Source organism: Myotis nattereri, assembly GCF_964212035.1.
Source record: "Myotis nattereri genome assembly, chromosome: Y".
Classification (NCBI taxonomy): domain Eukaryota; kingdom Metazoa; phylum Chordata; class Mammalia; order Chiroptera; family Vespertilionidae; genus Myotis; species Myotis nattereri.
Genome location: NC_138094.1, coordinates 31329500 through 31346144, shown reverse-complemented (window position 1 = coordinate 31346144; position 16645 = coordinate 31329500). Strand labels below are relative to the sequence as shown.

The 16645-nt window shown below is 47.0% G+C and overlaps 1 protein-coding gene across 1 annotated transcript; it reads right to left on the bottom strand.

The window, feature by feature from the left end:
• Window positions 1-9954: 9954 nt before the first annotated feature.
• On the bottom strand, window positions 9955-15867 carry LOC308512415 (cyclin-Q-like; the record flags this gene model as incomplete). The annotated part of the gene is made up of 2 exons (XM_081082174.1): window positions 9955-10858; window positions 15863-15867. 2 exons carry the CDS (start codon window positions 15865-15867, stop codon window positions 9955-9957), a joined length of 909 nt encoding a protein of 302 aa, XP_080938300.1.
• Between the last annotated feature and the right edge of the window lie 778 nt (window positions 15868-16645).

Genomic DNA, 16645 nt, shown 5'->3' with positions numbered 1-16645 from the left:
CCAGGTTTAAGGCGAATGCTTCCAGTGTCCTCTCTCAACACATCAGATGCCCATAGGAATTCCAGGCAGGCTTCCTCCCTCCTTCCACAGACACACAAACACAGGTATACACAAAGGACCAGAGGTACACACACACACACACACACACACACCCTTTTATTGCAACTCGTGTGCAAAAAAAGGCTTATTTCCAACCCGGAATGCAGCCTTTGTGACCCACATGGACCTCTTGAAGATGTGTGCTGCCACTGTTTCTGGAGACCATACATTTCGTGTAGGCGATCCCAAGGGACAAGGCCAGGGTACATGCAGACACCCTAAGCCAGTGGTTCTCAACCTTCCTAATGCCACGACCCTTTAATACAGTTCCTCATGTTGTGGTGACCCCCAACCATAAAATTATTTTCGTTGCTACTTCATCACTGTAATGTTGCTACTGTTATGAATCATAATGTAAATATCTGATAGACAGGATGTATTTTCATTGTTCGTGACCCACAGGTTGAGAACCGCTGCCCTAAGCACTGCTTCATCTGCACAGGCACACGGAGGACAGGGAGGGCTCAGAACATGTCTGGAAATGAACCCACGATTGTTAGGGCAGGTTCATGCTCAGGTGATCATGAACCCACAGGTACCATTATTGTGAGCATGTGTGAAGAAAGTGTAGTTGGTGAGGATGTTGGAACAGGGGCAATGTCTGCCATCCACGGCCAACTCTCGTATGCCCCTAGGATGGCTCCGTGTCTTTTAGCTGCCCATTTCGTTTCACAGCCTCTGAGAGCTCCTTGACCAAAAGCAGATCCGGAACCACCCGCAGATATCAGCCATCATCACTGAGGAAGATGAAGACCTGCTGAACTACTTGATCAATGTGGAGGTCAGACTGGGAGGCAGAGTGGAGCGTGGGATGAGGGCTTTGGCACCCAGTGGGACGTGTCCCAGCAGAAAGAAAGGGAGGGGAGGTGGGTGATTCCTGCAGGCAGGCTCACTCCAGAAGCTGGCAGACAAGACACTTTACTAGTTGCATCTCTTGGCAGGTGAAGGAAGTGAGCCTTCCCAAATACCGCTGCAAGTTGATGTTTTACTTCCGGAGCAACCCCTACTTCCTGAATGACCTGATCGTTAAGCAATATGATGTCAGCCTTGCAGGTGAGTGACAGTTCCCAGGATGGGCCTTTGGAAGAGCAGGAAAATGGTGGGTGGGTGTTGACATTGGACCGATGGGAATCCAGCCTTCCAACTTCCTTCCTGCAGGGTACAGGGCCTCCAGATCCACTCCAATCCTCTGGTTCTGGGATTATGAACGTGGAGCCCCCAGCCGCCGGCAAGATACAAGCAGCGTCAGCTTCTTCAAATGGTTGTCTGAACATACCCTGCCCGGGTCAGGCAAGATTGCTGAGGTGATTGATACTGCTCTGGCCACTGTCAGAAAATGTAATGGTGGAAGCCCCACGTGCTTGAAAAGCAGAGTAGCAGACTGGTCTGGTCCCCCTCTTCCCTGTGTTCCTTCCCAGATCATCAGCGAGGACCTGTGGCCCAATCCTTTGCAGTACTACCCCGCAGACTCAGGACCCAGAGGAGGGAGCTACAGAGGGGACCTGTTGGAGAGGAGGAGCCCCCCTGCTGGGCATTAAAAGGTGAGTAGTTGCCCCTGTGAATCTCCTTAGAAAAGTGGATGTGGAAAACCGGGCCTGGGTAAATTGGAGGTACCCTAGTGCACCAGGAATGTGTGTGAGAGCAGCAAAGGGAAACTGGGAGTCCTGGTGCCCACAGAATGTAAGCAGATGGGGGCGCTGTAAGCACCATGGCTTTCAGGATGACTGGCCTCGGGCCCTGGGCAACAAACATGGTTCTTCATCATGTTTCTGCAATCCTGTTGTAGGTGCTTTCACCACCCACTTAGGCCTCTTGCCACTCCAGTGGAGTCCTACCTTCCCATGCCTTACCCGTTTTCAGTGCCTCTAATTCACGTTTCTTTGTTTTTATACCCACCGCTCAGTTCCGCTGAGCTGAGCCCACAATGTTGGCAATGGCAGCAGGATCTGGACGAGACTATTGAAGTCCTGGGGTAGGAAAGTTAAACAGGCCAGGAAAAGGCACGGTGTACTGACTGTGGACATGTGCTTCAGAGGGGCCCCACACACCTTCAGGCACATGCCAGTGTCTGTGAGTGTGGGTGTGTGTGTATAGAAGGGGACACTCCAGATTCAGAGGAGATGGAGCAGAACATCAAATATGGCCCCGAAGGACCGAAACGATGTGGTGTTTGGGCACACACCAAGGTTGGCTGAGGGATTCTGTCCATTCCCTTTACACAGGAGGAAAAGAGGAGAAAAGGATCGCCTGCGGAAGAGTCAGAGAGCATATGCCACCTAACATGAGTGTCACTGAAAGAACCATAAAGAAGCTTGCAAGGTGTTGCTGACTCTGCGTTGTTGGTAGCAGGGAAATGTAATAGTATTGGGCAAAGACCTCACAAGGGGCTGTGGGAGCAGCATCTCCAGCATTTCAGCCTGCCTGGAAAGTGGCAGGGCTACAGAAGAGGAGACACCAGGCCTCGGAAGGCCTTCTGATATTGTTCCCTTCTTTCAGGGTGTTGTCTGGGAGGAGGAAGGAAGAATGGCTGACTTCTGATGACAAGTATTATAATTTGGGCAGGAGTGCAGGGGGCGACTTTAGATCCTGTCTCTTAGGCTCTCAACTCCCTTGGCTTGGGCGGTCACTCACATAGACATGCCATGGTCAGACAGAAGACAGCTGGCCTTTTCAAGATGGAGGCACTGCTCAACAGAAGCCATGAGCCTGTCCTGTGAACGTGAAAGTTTACAGGTAGAGCCACCCTCCCTGTGTGGGGCAGACTTGCATGGAAGTGATGTGGGGTGTGGGGCAGAGGAGAGGAGTTACACGCCAGGGAGGGTGCTAAGGCCTGGGGTGTATGGAGGCAGGTGCGCACTGCAGCACCCTGCATGGGTTGCACTTGGGAAAGGGAAAAGGTCAAAACTCTGTCAGTAGACCAAAGCCTTCCTTGTACACAGACAACCGCATAAGCCAATCCGAACATTCTAGAGGGGGGAACCTCAACACAACAAAGTTTATTTTCCTGTCAAGCAAGAATGAAATGGGAAACCCATTCCCAAAGGAGGCAATCACATGAACAAAACTTGCCTTTTGTTGAAGTGGGGGCCTGGCGTGCCTTTCTCCATTCCAGTCTTCACACTCAGGTTTTGGGGAGGATTTTGGTGTGTGAAAGTGGGTGGGCTTCCTCAGGAACCTGGGGCTGCAGGGGCCAGGTTCATACACCAGGGCTGTGACTAAGGGGTGGAGTTGCGCAGGGTGACGCCCACTGCCCTGCCCTTGATTGAAGGAGACTTTTCAGGAGCCCATCCAGAGACTGCAGGCTGGGCCTGGCCAGTTGCCTTCTGTACCACATGCTCACATGACCAGCGCCTGTGCATGAGCCCAGTGTGCACCCACTCAGCACACCAGGGCCTGGATGCATGCACCAGTGAGCGAGCGCCTTGCATGGACATAGCAGGCTCTGCACCACCTGCTCCTTCACAGCACCAGTCTCAGAGCCAGGGGGCATCCAGAGTCAGGCTGTGTTGGGAGACTGAGGGGCTCCTGGGGGCAGCGCGCTTCCTCTCAGTTCCACTAGGGGGCCTTCAGCTTCAGAGCGCCTGAGGACTCACAGTGCACCCCAGGGCCATTGCACCAGGAAGGACAGGGCAAGCAGGATGGCCCAGAGGCTTTTAGCTTCACCTCGGTGCAGGAAAGTGGTGATACCCAGGACACAAGGGCACAGGAGGTTTGGAGGAAAGCTATAGGGCTGGAGAGGGAGGATTTCATGCAGGTGAGGGAGGCTGTGATCCTGGAGCTGAGGTTGGATGCAGGTAAGAAGTTTGGCTAGATCTTGAGTGGGGTGCAGGGGAGGACTGGGTGGCTGCAGAGCAGTGTGTGCAGGGAGAGGAGAGTGAGGTGCAGCAGGGAACCCAGAGTGAGGAGCAAGGGGAAGACAAGGAAGGCCTGGGGGAGGAGTTGTAGGCACAGGCTCAGTTTGTCCTGTGGACAGAGGGCCTTCTGCAGGTGGTGCCATGGCAGGCCATGTGGGCAGGGGAGTAGGTTTTCCCACATCTGCAGGTGGGGAGGCAGGAGGAGGTGGTGAGTGAAGAGCTGAGGCTGGAGGCACACGCTCCAGGTGACCCGCAAGGGAGTGACCACCAGGAGGATGGGTGGATGGAGGAGCAATTAATTGCAGGGGAGCAGTTTGTCCTGCAGGGGGAGGGGAAGTGCACCATGGAGGCAGTGGAACAGGTGGGAGAGGTGGAGCCTCAGTCCAAGGCCAAAGCAAAGCCAGAAGAAGAGGAGCCAGTGCAGCAGGAGCAGGCCCAGTCAGGGCCCGGGGCCAAGTTAACCTGGTCCCCTCTGGAGGTGCTCCAGCCCCTTCAATTGGAGATGGAGCCCATGAACGAGCAAGCCAGCAGGGCCTTCTCTCGGCTCAGGTGCAGGACTCGGCAGAGGCTCAAGCCCTATTTCAAACGGAGAAGCCTCAATATCCGGCGCATCCCTGCATTCTGGCTCACAGCTCTATCCTTAAGGGTAGAGGAGCAGGATCACAAGGAGCATGAGACAGTGCAGGAGAACGTTGTAAGCGGGGATGATTCCCATAGAAAAAAACATTGAGGACAATCTAGGGGCAGTGCGCCCCAGTCTGGCCCAGGACCCTGGAGACACCCTCTGTCTTATACAGGCACCATAGAAGCGGTACCTGAGGGTCCAGGGGCAGAGCTCCAAGGCAGAGGCACGCATACACCAGGGGCTGATGCCCACAGACAGGGCTGTGTTGCACGGGCTGTTCTGGGACTAACTAACGCTGCCTTACAGGCCGTCTCTATGTCCAATTCCTCAGTCAGAAGCAGGAATGTGTGATGTGTAGCCTGTCAAGCCCTCAGCACAAAACAATCTGGTGGGCATCAGGGTCTGTCAGGAAACAGAGTGGTGCTGTGCCCCTTTCTGCCCTTGATGGAGAAGGAGTGGCCTTAAGGGAAGGAGAGGCCAGGCCAGGCTGCTCTTTCTAGCTGGTCCATGCCCAGCTTCCAAGGTGCAGGTTGCTTGACCCAAAGCAGTTTGTCAACCACCCAGAGTTGTCGGCAATGATTAGGGTCCAAGAAGAAAACATCCTTGGCCACATGATCAATTTGAAGGTCAGTCCACCTGCTCCATGGAGTGGTGGAGGGCAGGTGGTTAAGTGGCCTGTCCCTGAAAAGAGCTACATGCGGGAGCACTGGGCTGTGATTTCACTCCCTGGATCCACTTTCCTTCTGCAGGTGAGGGAAGTCAGGCATCCCTGGGGTTGCTGCACCATTAGCCTGTACTTCTGCAGCAACCCCTACTTCCACAACCATGTGATTGTGAAGGAGTATCTCATCACTCTCACAAGTAACAGGAGGCTCCCTGCATGGGCTTCAGCTGGTGGTGGGCAGGGATGTAAGGCAATGTGCCCAGCTTCACATACCCCTCTCCTGCAGGATACAGGGTGTCCCGTGCCACTCCAATTCAGTGGTACCAGCATTGTGAATGAGAAGCCTACAGCCACAGGCTCCAGGACAACAGCGCCAGCTTCTTCTACTGGTTCTCTGACCGCAGTGTGGCAGAATCTGGCAGGATTGCTGTGGTGGGATGTCACTGGCCATGTCAGCATACAGCTTCCTGTGTCTGCCTGCTGCTTGTGTTTCTATTCTGGTCCCTGTGGTCTCCTGTTTGCCCTACCAGATCATCAGCAAGGACCTGTGGCTCAATCCCCTGGAGAACTATGAGAGGACGATGGCCCCCAGTGAGCAGACAGGACGGGTGAGGAGGGCCTGCCTGGGCTCTCCCCCGGTGTGCTGCCAGGCTCCCTCCTGGGCCATTACTTTTCTCTCACAGGGACACCTGGATGCTGCGAGGGATACAGCCTGTGACACCAGTGCCGCAGGGTGTGTGCCTGAGACAGGACTACCAGCACAACAAGGGCAGTGCAATTCCAGCTCAGGCGGGGGCGCTCAGTCAGGAGGAGGGAGTGTGCATGTCCACTGTCACTCAGAGTAAATGCAGATTACATGCGCCACTCCTCTGAACTCTCCCTCTAGGCCTCCCACAGCACCTTCAGGCCTTGCCACCAGCCCCTCAACAGGAGCTGGCATGACATGTTCTTCCTATACTCGTGTCTCTGAATCTTCCTCATGCCGAGGCCTAGGCTGCTGTGCTTCCACGCCGCATTGCCCTATTGCTGCTCACCACCATCTCCTATTTCCCCAAGGTCTTTTCTTCCTCCTGGGGCCAGTGGGAGAAGCCTGCGCCTTATCAGTATCTTAGGGTGCGAAGTGTGGGCCACAGAACTAGAGAAATCCTTGTTTTGCAGCCTTGTCAGAGGTTCTTCAATCCTTTTATCCATTTAGGTTTTCCAAGGAGAATACCTCATTTGTTTACCCTCCCTAACTGGAAAACAGGGCAGCATGCCATGACGAAATAACACACTGCTTCATTTTGTATGCAGTTCACTTCAAAGACTTTATGCACTTATGGTCATAGACACCCTGGGAAATTTAGGGCCATGAATATAACTCACCATCCAAACACATTGCTTTTATGTGTAGTAAAATCAGACAAGAAATCCCATTTGCAGAGCACTTTCTTCTGAAAATTTTTTGTAATGTTAGTGTTTAAGGTTTTACAAAAAGTAATATATATGTCTCTTTCTTTTTTTCTACTGACCTCCCCCGGGCCTCCCCTATTCCTAGTCACTTGTTCTCGTCACCCACTCCCAGTGTCTTGCCTCTGTTGGTCTGTTCGTTGTGCTTATATTCTGAATATTTTAACAATAAAATATGTAAAATTTAAACATTTAAGTATATTGTAATTTAAATCAGCACTTATGATACAACCTTGTATAATTCAAACCTTGCCTCCAATCCTGAAACTTCATAATGGTACCTACAATTCTTTCTTTTTTTATTTTTTATTAAATCTTTATTTTTCAGATTATTACATTTGTTCCTCTTTGTTCCCCCCATAACTCCCCTCCTCCCAGTTCCTGCCCCACCCTCCGCCCTAACTCCCCACCCACTGTCCTCATCCATAGGTGCATGATTTTTGTCCAGTCTCTTCCCGCATCTCCCACACCCCTTTCCCCCCCAAGAATAGTCAGTCCATTCCCTTTCTATGTCCCTGATTCTATTATGATCACCAGATTATTTATTCACTTGATTCTTAGATTCACTTGTTGATAGATGCATGTTTGTTGCTCATAATTTGTATCTTTACCTTTTTCTTCTTCTTCCTCTTCTTAAAGGATACCTTTCAGAATTTCATAGAATCCTGGTTTGGTGGTGATGAACTCCTTTAGCTTTTCCTTATCTGTGAAGCTCTTTATCTGACCTTCAATTCTGAATGATAGCTTTGCTGGATAAAGTAATCTTGGTTGTAGGTTCTTGGTATTCATCACTTTGAATATTTCTTGCCACTCCCTTCTGGCCTGAAAGTTTCTGTTTGAGAAATCAGCTGACAGTCGTATGGGTATTCCCTTGTAGGTAACTGAGTTTCTTTCTCTTGCTGCTTTTAAGATTCTCTCTTTGTCTTTTGCTCTTGGCATTTTAATTATGATGTGTCTTGGTGTGGTCCTCTTGGGATTCCTTTTGTTTGGGGTTCTCTGTGCTTCCTGGACCTGTAAGTCTATTTCTTTCACCAGGTGGGGGAAGTTTTCTGTCATTATTTCTTCAAATAGGTTTTCAATATCTTGCTCTCTCTCTTCTTCTGGCACCCCTATAATCCGGATGTTGGTATGCTTGAAGCTGTCCCAGAGGCTCCTTACACTATCTTCATATTTTCAGATTCTTTTTTCATTTTCTTTTCTGGTTGGGTGTTTTTTGCTTCTTTGCATTTCAAATCTTTGCCTTGATTCTTGCACTCCTCTGGTCTGCTATTGGGAGTCTGTATAGTATTTGTTATTTTAGTCTGTGTATGCTTAATTTCTAGTTGGTTCTTTATCATAACATCGAGGGTCTCATTAGATTTCTTGAGGATCTCACTACATTTATCAGAGGCTTCTAGACAGTTCTTAAGAGACCTTAAAAGTGTGGTTCTGAACTCAATATCCTCCATTGACAGTTTTGTCCTGTTTCTTTGTCTCCGCATTTTTTATGCTTTCTTGGTGCACCCCCTAGTGGTCTTTGTGCGCAGTCTTGTTGTAGTTAAGTCTTGATTGTTGTTGGCAATACCAGGGTTGATTTGACCTCTAGGCTAACTGGCTATGAGAGTCCGCTTTGTTGGCAGTGGGAGAGCTTCTGTGATGGATCTCTAGGGCGGTGCTAATCTAACGTTTGCCTGAGGCTATCCAGCAAATGCCTCTGTGCAGGGCTTGGGTGGGGCAGGTCCCCGGGGATCTACAGGGTGGGTCAGAGCAAGCAGTTATGGCTGCTCTCAGTTCCATCCCTAGGGGCTCTGCCTTAGAGTTCCGACCAAAGCCAGACAGTCTCACTTCTCCCGTTTGAGTCTGGGTCCCTAGAGACTCGCCCGGATCTGGAGCTCAGAGTCTGAAACTCCCTCCCGATTGAAACCAACAACCGCACCCTCCGACTCCAGCCCACTCTGCGTGCACTCCGCACCTCAGTATTTCACTACAGCACCGCACCTCCTCTGAGTCCGGATATGATATTCTCTTTCCTCCTAGTTGTAGAATTTCCACTCAGCCAGAATTCCAGTGGTACTGGATGATGTCCGTTCCATCTTTTAGTTGTTTTTTGAAGTGGTTGTTCAAGGAAGCAATCTCCAGTGTTAACATATGCCACCATCTTGGTTTTCCAAACAATTCTTGATGCTTCCCCCAAACCTACCATTTCCTTTTAGTCATTCTTAAATAACAGAAGCCAAATTCTTTACAATAAAACTTTGTCGGTACCTTATCATTTTCAATTTCAGTGTCTAATTCTTCTGTCACAGCGGCTTCCCCTCCTGACTCCCTGAGCCCAATAAGGTGAGCCACTGTACTGCATGATTCACTCTCTCTTGCATACATGGTGTATCCTGTAATTGCCGCCTGCACTACACTCAGGACCTCTTACAGGGGTGTCCCATTGGCTGTTGCAGTAATTGCCGTGCCCCCATCATACCCATCTCCTCTGTGGCTGTAATAATCATCACAGGGACTGGACCACCATAAGTCAGAGGGGGCCTTCGTACTGGTGGTGCCCAGTTTTTTACTGGGATGTTGATCTTCCTTTTGTTTAATTGGATGAGTTCAGTATGAATTTTGGAGAATAGGTCCTTATCAGACATAACATTGGAAAATATCTTCTCCCAGGCAGTGGACTTCCTTGTTTTGTTGTTGTTGTTGTTCTTGTATTTGTTGGCTTCTCCTTCTCTGCAGAAGTGTTTTAATTTGACATCATCCCATTTGTTTCATTTCTCCTCAGTTTCCATTGCTCTAGGAGCTGTATCAGTAAAGGTATTGCTGAGACAGATTCCTGATATTTTGTCTTCTTCTAAGATTTTCATGGTTACCCACTTACGTTTAAATCCTTTATTCATTCCTAGTTTATACTTGTGTATGGTGTAAGTCGGTGGTCTAGATTAACTTTTTTGCATGTATCTGTGCTAAAAGTCCAACACCAATAATTATTATGTTTTTATTTTGGCTTTGTAATATCTTTAATGAAACAAAATAAAATGTCCTCTATGTTATTTGAGTCATACTTTCTCTAAATCTTGCCTTTAAAAAAATCCCCTGGGGCACAGTCCCATCCGTTCTTTGATTTTCCTTCCACTGATCCCAAACCTCTGCTGTAGTCTGTGTCCTTTCAAAGGACAAAAGCAGACCTGGAGGCCTCAGAGCTGCCCGCAGCCTGCTCCTGCCCACGGTAGGTGCAGCGCCCATCACCATCTGGACCATGGCTGCCAGGCACAGTCAAAGCCTGAGAATCAAAGTGGGAGCATGTCAACGCCTTCACAGGCCTGTTTCCAGCAGCACAAAGCCAGTCCTCCCACCCAGTGCTCTGGGGACCGGCCGTCATGGCGATGTGGTGGCACCCTCCCCTGGCAGCTGAGCGTCCCAGGCTTTTCTTTGGGCAGACCTGGGCCAGGACCTTTGGGGATCTCTGTGTCCATGGTATAAATGCGAGTGAGATCAGACACAATGTTATCAATGATTGGCTTGGTAAGGTCGCCACTAAACACCTGCCACCATGGCTTCTTGGCCATGGCCTCGGCGGGCACCTGGACCCCATAGACCTGCAGGGCCAGGTGGAGCACCGCCACCGCTATGTGCTGAGCCTGGAACCGGAAGCACAGCCCCCCGCGGTAGCTGTCCCGCAGCAGGGCCCAGGCAGTGACGGAGATGGGGGTCCGTTGCCAGCTGTAAGGATTCAGCCAGTTCTTGAGAGAAATCAGGTAGTGGAGCAGGTACCTGTGTGGGTGCTGAAAGGAGACTTGGAAGCGCAGTACCCGCAGCACAAGGAGCTCGCACTGCACAATGCTGTCCCGGATCACGCACAATAGGGAGTCCATTTCCAAGGGCTCGCTGCCCGGGTGGAAGTACCTGTTGGACACGTTGATGATGTCACGGGTTCGCAGGGGCTGTTCTTCCACTTTGCCAGCCAAGTAAAGGGCAGACATGGCGACCAAGTAGGGGTCATAGGCGTCCAGGTTGATCTCGCAGAAGAACTTATGATAAATGGCACAGGCGATGGCGAGGGGAATGGACTGCATCCCTAGCTTGACACCTGCCTCCATGATGAACCTTGTCACGCGGAATTGCACCCGGGCCGGGGGTTCGGGCCACCCCTTGGCGCCTGGCGCCGCGTCCTCCTCTCTGCAGCTGGCCTGGCTAAGGTCCTCCATGGGGCCCTGCCCAGAGGCCCCAGACACCGAGGGAAGGGCAAGAGTCTCCAGTGCAGTGCCTGTGTCAGCAGAGTTCTATCCCAGTGCGCAGCTGCCCAGCCCCACCCCGCCCCACCCCACCCCGCGGCCCCACCTACCCCGACCTGCCTAGGCCTGACTGCCATCCAGGTTCCAACACCAATTATTGAAGAGACTGTAAGACTGCATTCTATGTTTTTGCCTCCTTTGTCAAATATTAATTGAGCATAATGGTTAGGGTTGACTTCTATGTTCTCTGTTCTGTCCCATTGGTCTTTATGTCTTGTTTAGTGCCAGTAACAGGCAGTTTTGAGAATGGTGGCTTTGTAATACAGCTTGATATCTGGTATTGTGATCCCTCCAACCTTGTTCTTCTTTGTCCAGATTCCTGTAACTCTTTGGGGTCTTTTTTTAAATCCATACGAATTTTTGGAAACTTTCTTCTAGGTCTGTGAGATACGCCATTGATATTTTAAGGGGGAATACATTAAAACTGTACATTGTTTTGGGGACTATGAACATTTTATTGATGTTGATTGTACCAAACCATGAATATGGTATGTTCTTCTATTTGCTTTAGTCTTCCTCTATCACTTTGTTCAATTTCCTGGAGTTTTCCAAGAACAGGTTTTTGCCTGCTTAGTTAAGTTTATTCCTAGTCTTCTTAATTTTTTGTTGCACTGGCAAATGACATTTTTTTTTTTTTTTAGTTTCTCTTTCTGAGTTCATTATCCGTGTATCAAAAAGCCATAGAATTCTGGGTGTTAATTTTGTACCCTGCTACATTGCCAAATTCATTTATTAAATCTCATAGTTTTTTTGATGGAATCTTTAGGTATTTCTATGGACAGCACAATACCATCTGAGAATTTTGACAGTTTTACTTTTGCTTTTCCACTTAGCATGCCTTGTTTGACTTCTTCTTGCCTGATCACATTGCCTAGCACTACCAGTACTCTGCCAAACAGAAGTGGTGAGAGTGGGCATCCCTGTCTTGTTCCTCTTCTTAGAGTAATTGTTTTTGCCCATTGAGTATGATGTTGTCTGTAGTTTTGTCACATAAGGCTTTTATAATGTTGAGGTATGATCCCTCTATGCCCAGTTTGCTTAGAGTTTTTATCAAAATTGAGTGTTGGATTTTGTCAAGTGCTTTTCCTGCACCAATTGATATGAATCTCTGACAATTTGTTTATGTGATGCATCACACTTATTGATTTCTGGATGTTGACTCATCCTACTTCCCCAGAATATATCCGCTTTGGCATGGTATATGCTCATTTCAATGTAATGTTGCATTGGATTTGTTAGAGTTTTGTTGAGGATTGCAACATCTATGGTCATCAGAGATATATTGGCCTGCATTTTACTATCTTTGTATTTTCTCTATCTGGTTTTCGGATTAGAGTAATGCTGGCTTCATAGAAACCATTTGAAATGGTACTTCCTTTGAATTTTATGCAATAGTCTGAGGAAGAAGGTATTAGTTTTTCTTTGAACACTTGGTAAAACTCCCTGTGAAGCCGTCTCGCCCAGGCTTTTGTTTGCTGCAAGTTATTTTTGTGACTGCTTGAATTTCCTGAGTAGTTATTGTCCTAGTCCTATGTTTTATTCTTCCTAACTGAGTTTAGGAAGATTGTATTTTTCTAGGAATATGTCCATTTCTTCAGGGTTGATCAGTTTGTTGGAGTAGAGTTGTCCATAGTATTTATTTACAATCCTTTTTATATCTGTGGGGTCTTTTGCTATTTTGCTCTTTCATTTCTGATTTTGTTTACTGGGGTCCTGTTGGTGAGCCTAGCTAGAGCTTAGTCAATCTGTTTTATCCTTTCAAACAAATAGCTCATGTCTTTATTAATCTTTTGTGCGGTTTTTGGTCTCTATGTCATTTATTTCTGCTGTGATCTTCATTATTTCCTTCCTGCTGCTGAGTTTGGGCTTTGCTTGTTGCTCTCTCTAACTTTTTAAGTTGTGGGGGTTAGAAAATTTGTTAACTGTTTTTCTTGTTCTTTGAGTTAGGCCTGTAATGCTATGAAGTTCCCTCTAAGGATTACTTTCAGTGTGTCCCATAGATTTTGGACTTTTATTTTTAATTTTCATTTACTTCCAGGATGATTTTAATTTCTTCTTTAATCTCTTCGGTTACCCAGTTATCTATTTTTGTACATAAAAGCCCTGTGACGGGAATGGCAGAATGTCCAGAATAGCTGTTGGCTATGACTTGCATTGCGGCAGCCAAGCAGTCTTATCTGGGCCCCAATCGGCCATATCCCTGACCAGGCTTGCTTCCCATCTGCCCGCAATCCCCCATTTGGGGCAGGACTGATAAGCAAACCACTCACAGCCTTTCCCCTGGTCAGCCATACCCCCTATATGCGCTAACGCCATGATTGGAGGCATGGCCTTCTGGTTAACCACCAATGGCCACTAACCACTGCAGGCCTGGCCCCATGTGCCCCCATCTGGGGAGGCCGACCAGACTGCTTCCATACAGGAATTCATACCCTGGGCATCCATTTATTTAATAAAAGACTACTTAGCCTCCAAGTATTTGAATTTTGTTATATCTTATTGTAGTTTATTAGCAATATAAGAGGCCCAGTGAATGAACTTTGTACACTTGACGGAATCCCTCACCCTCTGGCAGCCTGGGAGACCTCAGGGGATGTCCGAATGATGGCTTAGGCTTAATCCCAGTTGCCAAACATGCTTAGCGCCTCTGTGGAGGTGGGAGAGATTCCTGCCACTGCTGCTCCCCTTGCCAGTCGTCAGCACAGGATCCAGCTGAATGGCGCTGCCCTGTGGGAGCTCACTGATCCCCAAGGGCAGCTCTTGCATTGAGAGTCTACTCCCTGGGTGTCAGAGCACATCATAGCAATCGGTCTTATCTCTTTTTTATGACCTTTACTTTGAGATTTCTTTTTTCTCTCTTTTCTAAATTGTTTTATTGCTTAAAGTATTACAAAGGGTATTACATATGTCTCCTTTTTCTTCCCCGCCCTGACAATCCCCTGGCCTCCCCTAACTCCCAGTGCCTTATGTCCATGGGTTATGCTTATATGCATGCATACAAGTCTTTCGGGTGATCTCTTACTCTCCCCGCCTGCCCCCCAACCCTCCCCGGCCTTCCCGCTGTAGTTTGACAGTCTGTTCGAAGCTGCTCTGCCTCTGTATCTATTTTTGTTCATAAGTTTATAATGGTCTTTATTATCCATAAATGAGTGAGATCATGTGGTATTTTTCCTTCATTGACTGGCTTATTTCACTTAGCATAATGCTCTCCAGTTCCATCCATGCTGCTTCAAATGGCAAGAATTCCTTCATTTTTACAACAGCATAGTATTCCATCGTGTAGATGTACCACTGTTTTCTAACCCATTCATCTGCTGATGGGCACTTCGGCTGTTTCCAGATCTTAGCTATGGTGAATTGTGCTGCTATGAACATAGGGGTGCTTATATCCTTTCTGGGCTCAGAGGTGTGGCAAACTTTCCTGCCCAATTCCATGGTTTTTACCTGACTTAGGTAAACACATAATGCAATATGCAAATGAGGTATCATAGACTTGTGTACCTGAAGCCTATGTGATCATATTAACTTCCATAAATTCAATACAGAGTGCCTATGTGATCATATTAACTTCCATAAATTCAATAACTTTAAATTCATAAAGTTACTGTCTGTAACTCAAATGTTTTTAAAAAATTAAAAAATAATATGAGCATGAAACCTTTAATTATGTGAAAACAGTAACATTGAATGAAGAGATACACCTCAATTTCATTCATATCATTCAAAGCAAAAGAAAGGATACCATTCATTAGATTGAGAATGTATACTGATGATCAATATGATTTGTAATTGCTAAAGAGGTATAGCACTTCTAATAATGAATGCAATATGTAATGTGTGAAACACTCCTAATGACCTTACAGGGATACGATTTAAACCTCAACCTAAATTCAGTCTATTTTAGCATTACAGTTTGCCTGTAGTCACTTCAACTGTTCTCTGAAGAACTCAATTCTATTGATCTTATGTTAGAATGTGACACTTTGGGAACAGGAAGTCATGTAGGTTTAAAGTGAAGATTCATTCTTATTGAACTACTAAGAATTTGTTCTGAATGTACCCTTCTTTCGTCTGGAAAAAGGACATCAGTTCACCTTGGAAAAATCCCACTGAAATAAAAGTTAGTCTAACTATATAAACATCAAGGACACACACTTCATTATTTAGAATTGTATTTGAAATACTAGTTTTGAGTATAGGAATGTGCAACCCTGTACTGTGTAAAATAATAATCTTTATTATTAATTTGATAAGACGATCTTGTACCTACGTTTGATGTAGAAAACTTTCCATTTGGAAACTACATAAGAGAAATGTCTATGGTATTAAATAGATTCACCAAGGGGTCTCTGACTCAGAAGAAGGCTACAAACCAATGATTCACCAATTTTATTGGTCTTTCTGTCTTCTTTCTTGTACATGAGGTATGTAAAACATGAATAAAAATGTTGATGAGCTATTTTCAGGGAGTTGTCTTTTAATTAATTTAACTATTTACTTATTTGACTGACTATGAAAGGAAAGTGTATTCATTTCAATATATCTGTAGCAGGAAAAGTTGGTTTCATATTAACTAGTTTTCCCAATTTCAAAGACTTAGTGTCCATTTGTGATAATTAGGTGAGTGACATTTCACGGGAAATTTTCTAAAGTGTTATTGCAGAGTTTGTGCAAGATGAAGGTTGTCCAGGGGGAGGGGATACAGGTGTTTGGCTGGCTGGCCCCACGCCGATCGAGTTGGGGATCAGATGGGGGAAGATGAAGGCCAGGCGAAGGAGCTGTGGGTAGATTACTGGCTGGTGGGTCCTCGATCATTGCGGGGGCGGAGGGGGGGGGGGTGCGGACAGAACAGTGTGGGGCTACCTGGAGGGTGCAGCCCGCGTTGCTTGCCAGTCTGTCCCACCCCATGGTGGATCTCCTGGTCAAACTCCTGTTTGAAGGGACAATTTGCATATTAGTCTTTTATAATATAGTGTTACATGCAATAAACATTAATATGTTAAGGAAAAAAAATTAAATATAATATTACCAAAACAGTGCAAACCTATTTTATCACAAAAGTTGTAGGAACTATTAAATATCTGAAAATGATAGGATTCCTTTTTATTATATTCTAAAACATATATTTTTTACTCTGGCTCTATTTTATTCATCTTTTTATTCTTTTATTTTTTGAAATATTTTTTATTGATTTCAGTGAGAAAGGGAGAGGGAGAGAGATAGCAACATCAATGATGCATGAGAATCATTGATTCTCTGCCACCTGCACGCCTCACACCTTGGAACAAGCCCACAACCCAGACAGGTGTCTTTGCCCGGAATTGAACCTGGGACCCTTCAGCCTGGAGAACAATAATCTATCCACAGTGCCTAACCAGCTAGGGCTATTTTTTCTTTATTGATTAAGGTATTACATATGTGTCCGTATCCCCCATTTGTCCCTCCTACCTCCTCCTCATGTCATCACCCCCACTGGTGTCAGTGTCCATTAGTCAGGCTCATATGCATGCCTCAAGTCCTTTAGTTGATCTCTCTAACCCCACCTTTCCCTACCTTCCCTGCAGCAACCTTTTGCAGCAAAGATTCAGGAACTGGAAAAGTGTATGAACTGAAAGGAATACACTAGACAACAATTACATATTTAGAAGGCATGGGGGAGCCAGGTGAAGACATTTCTCTCTAGTAA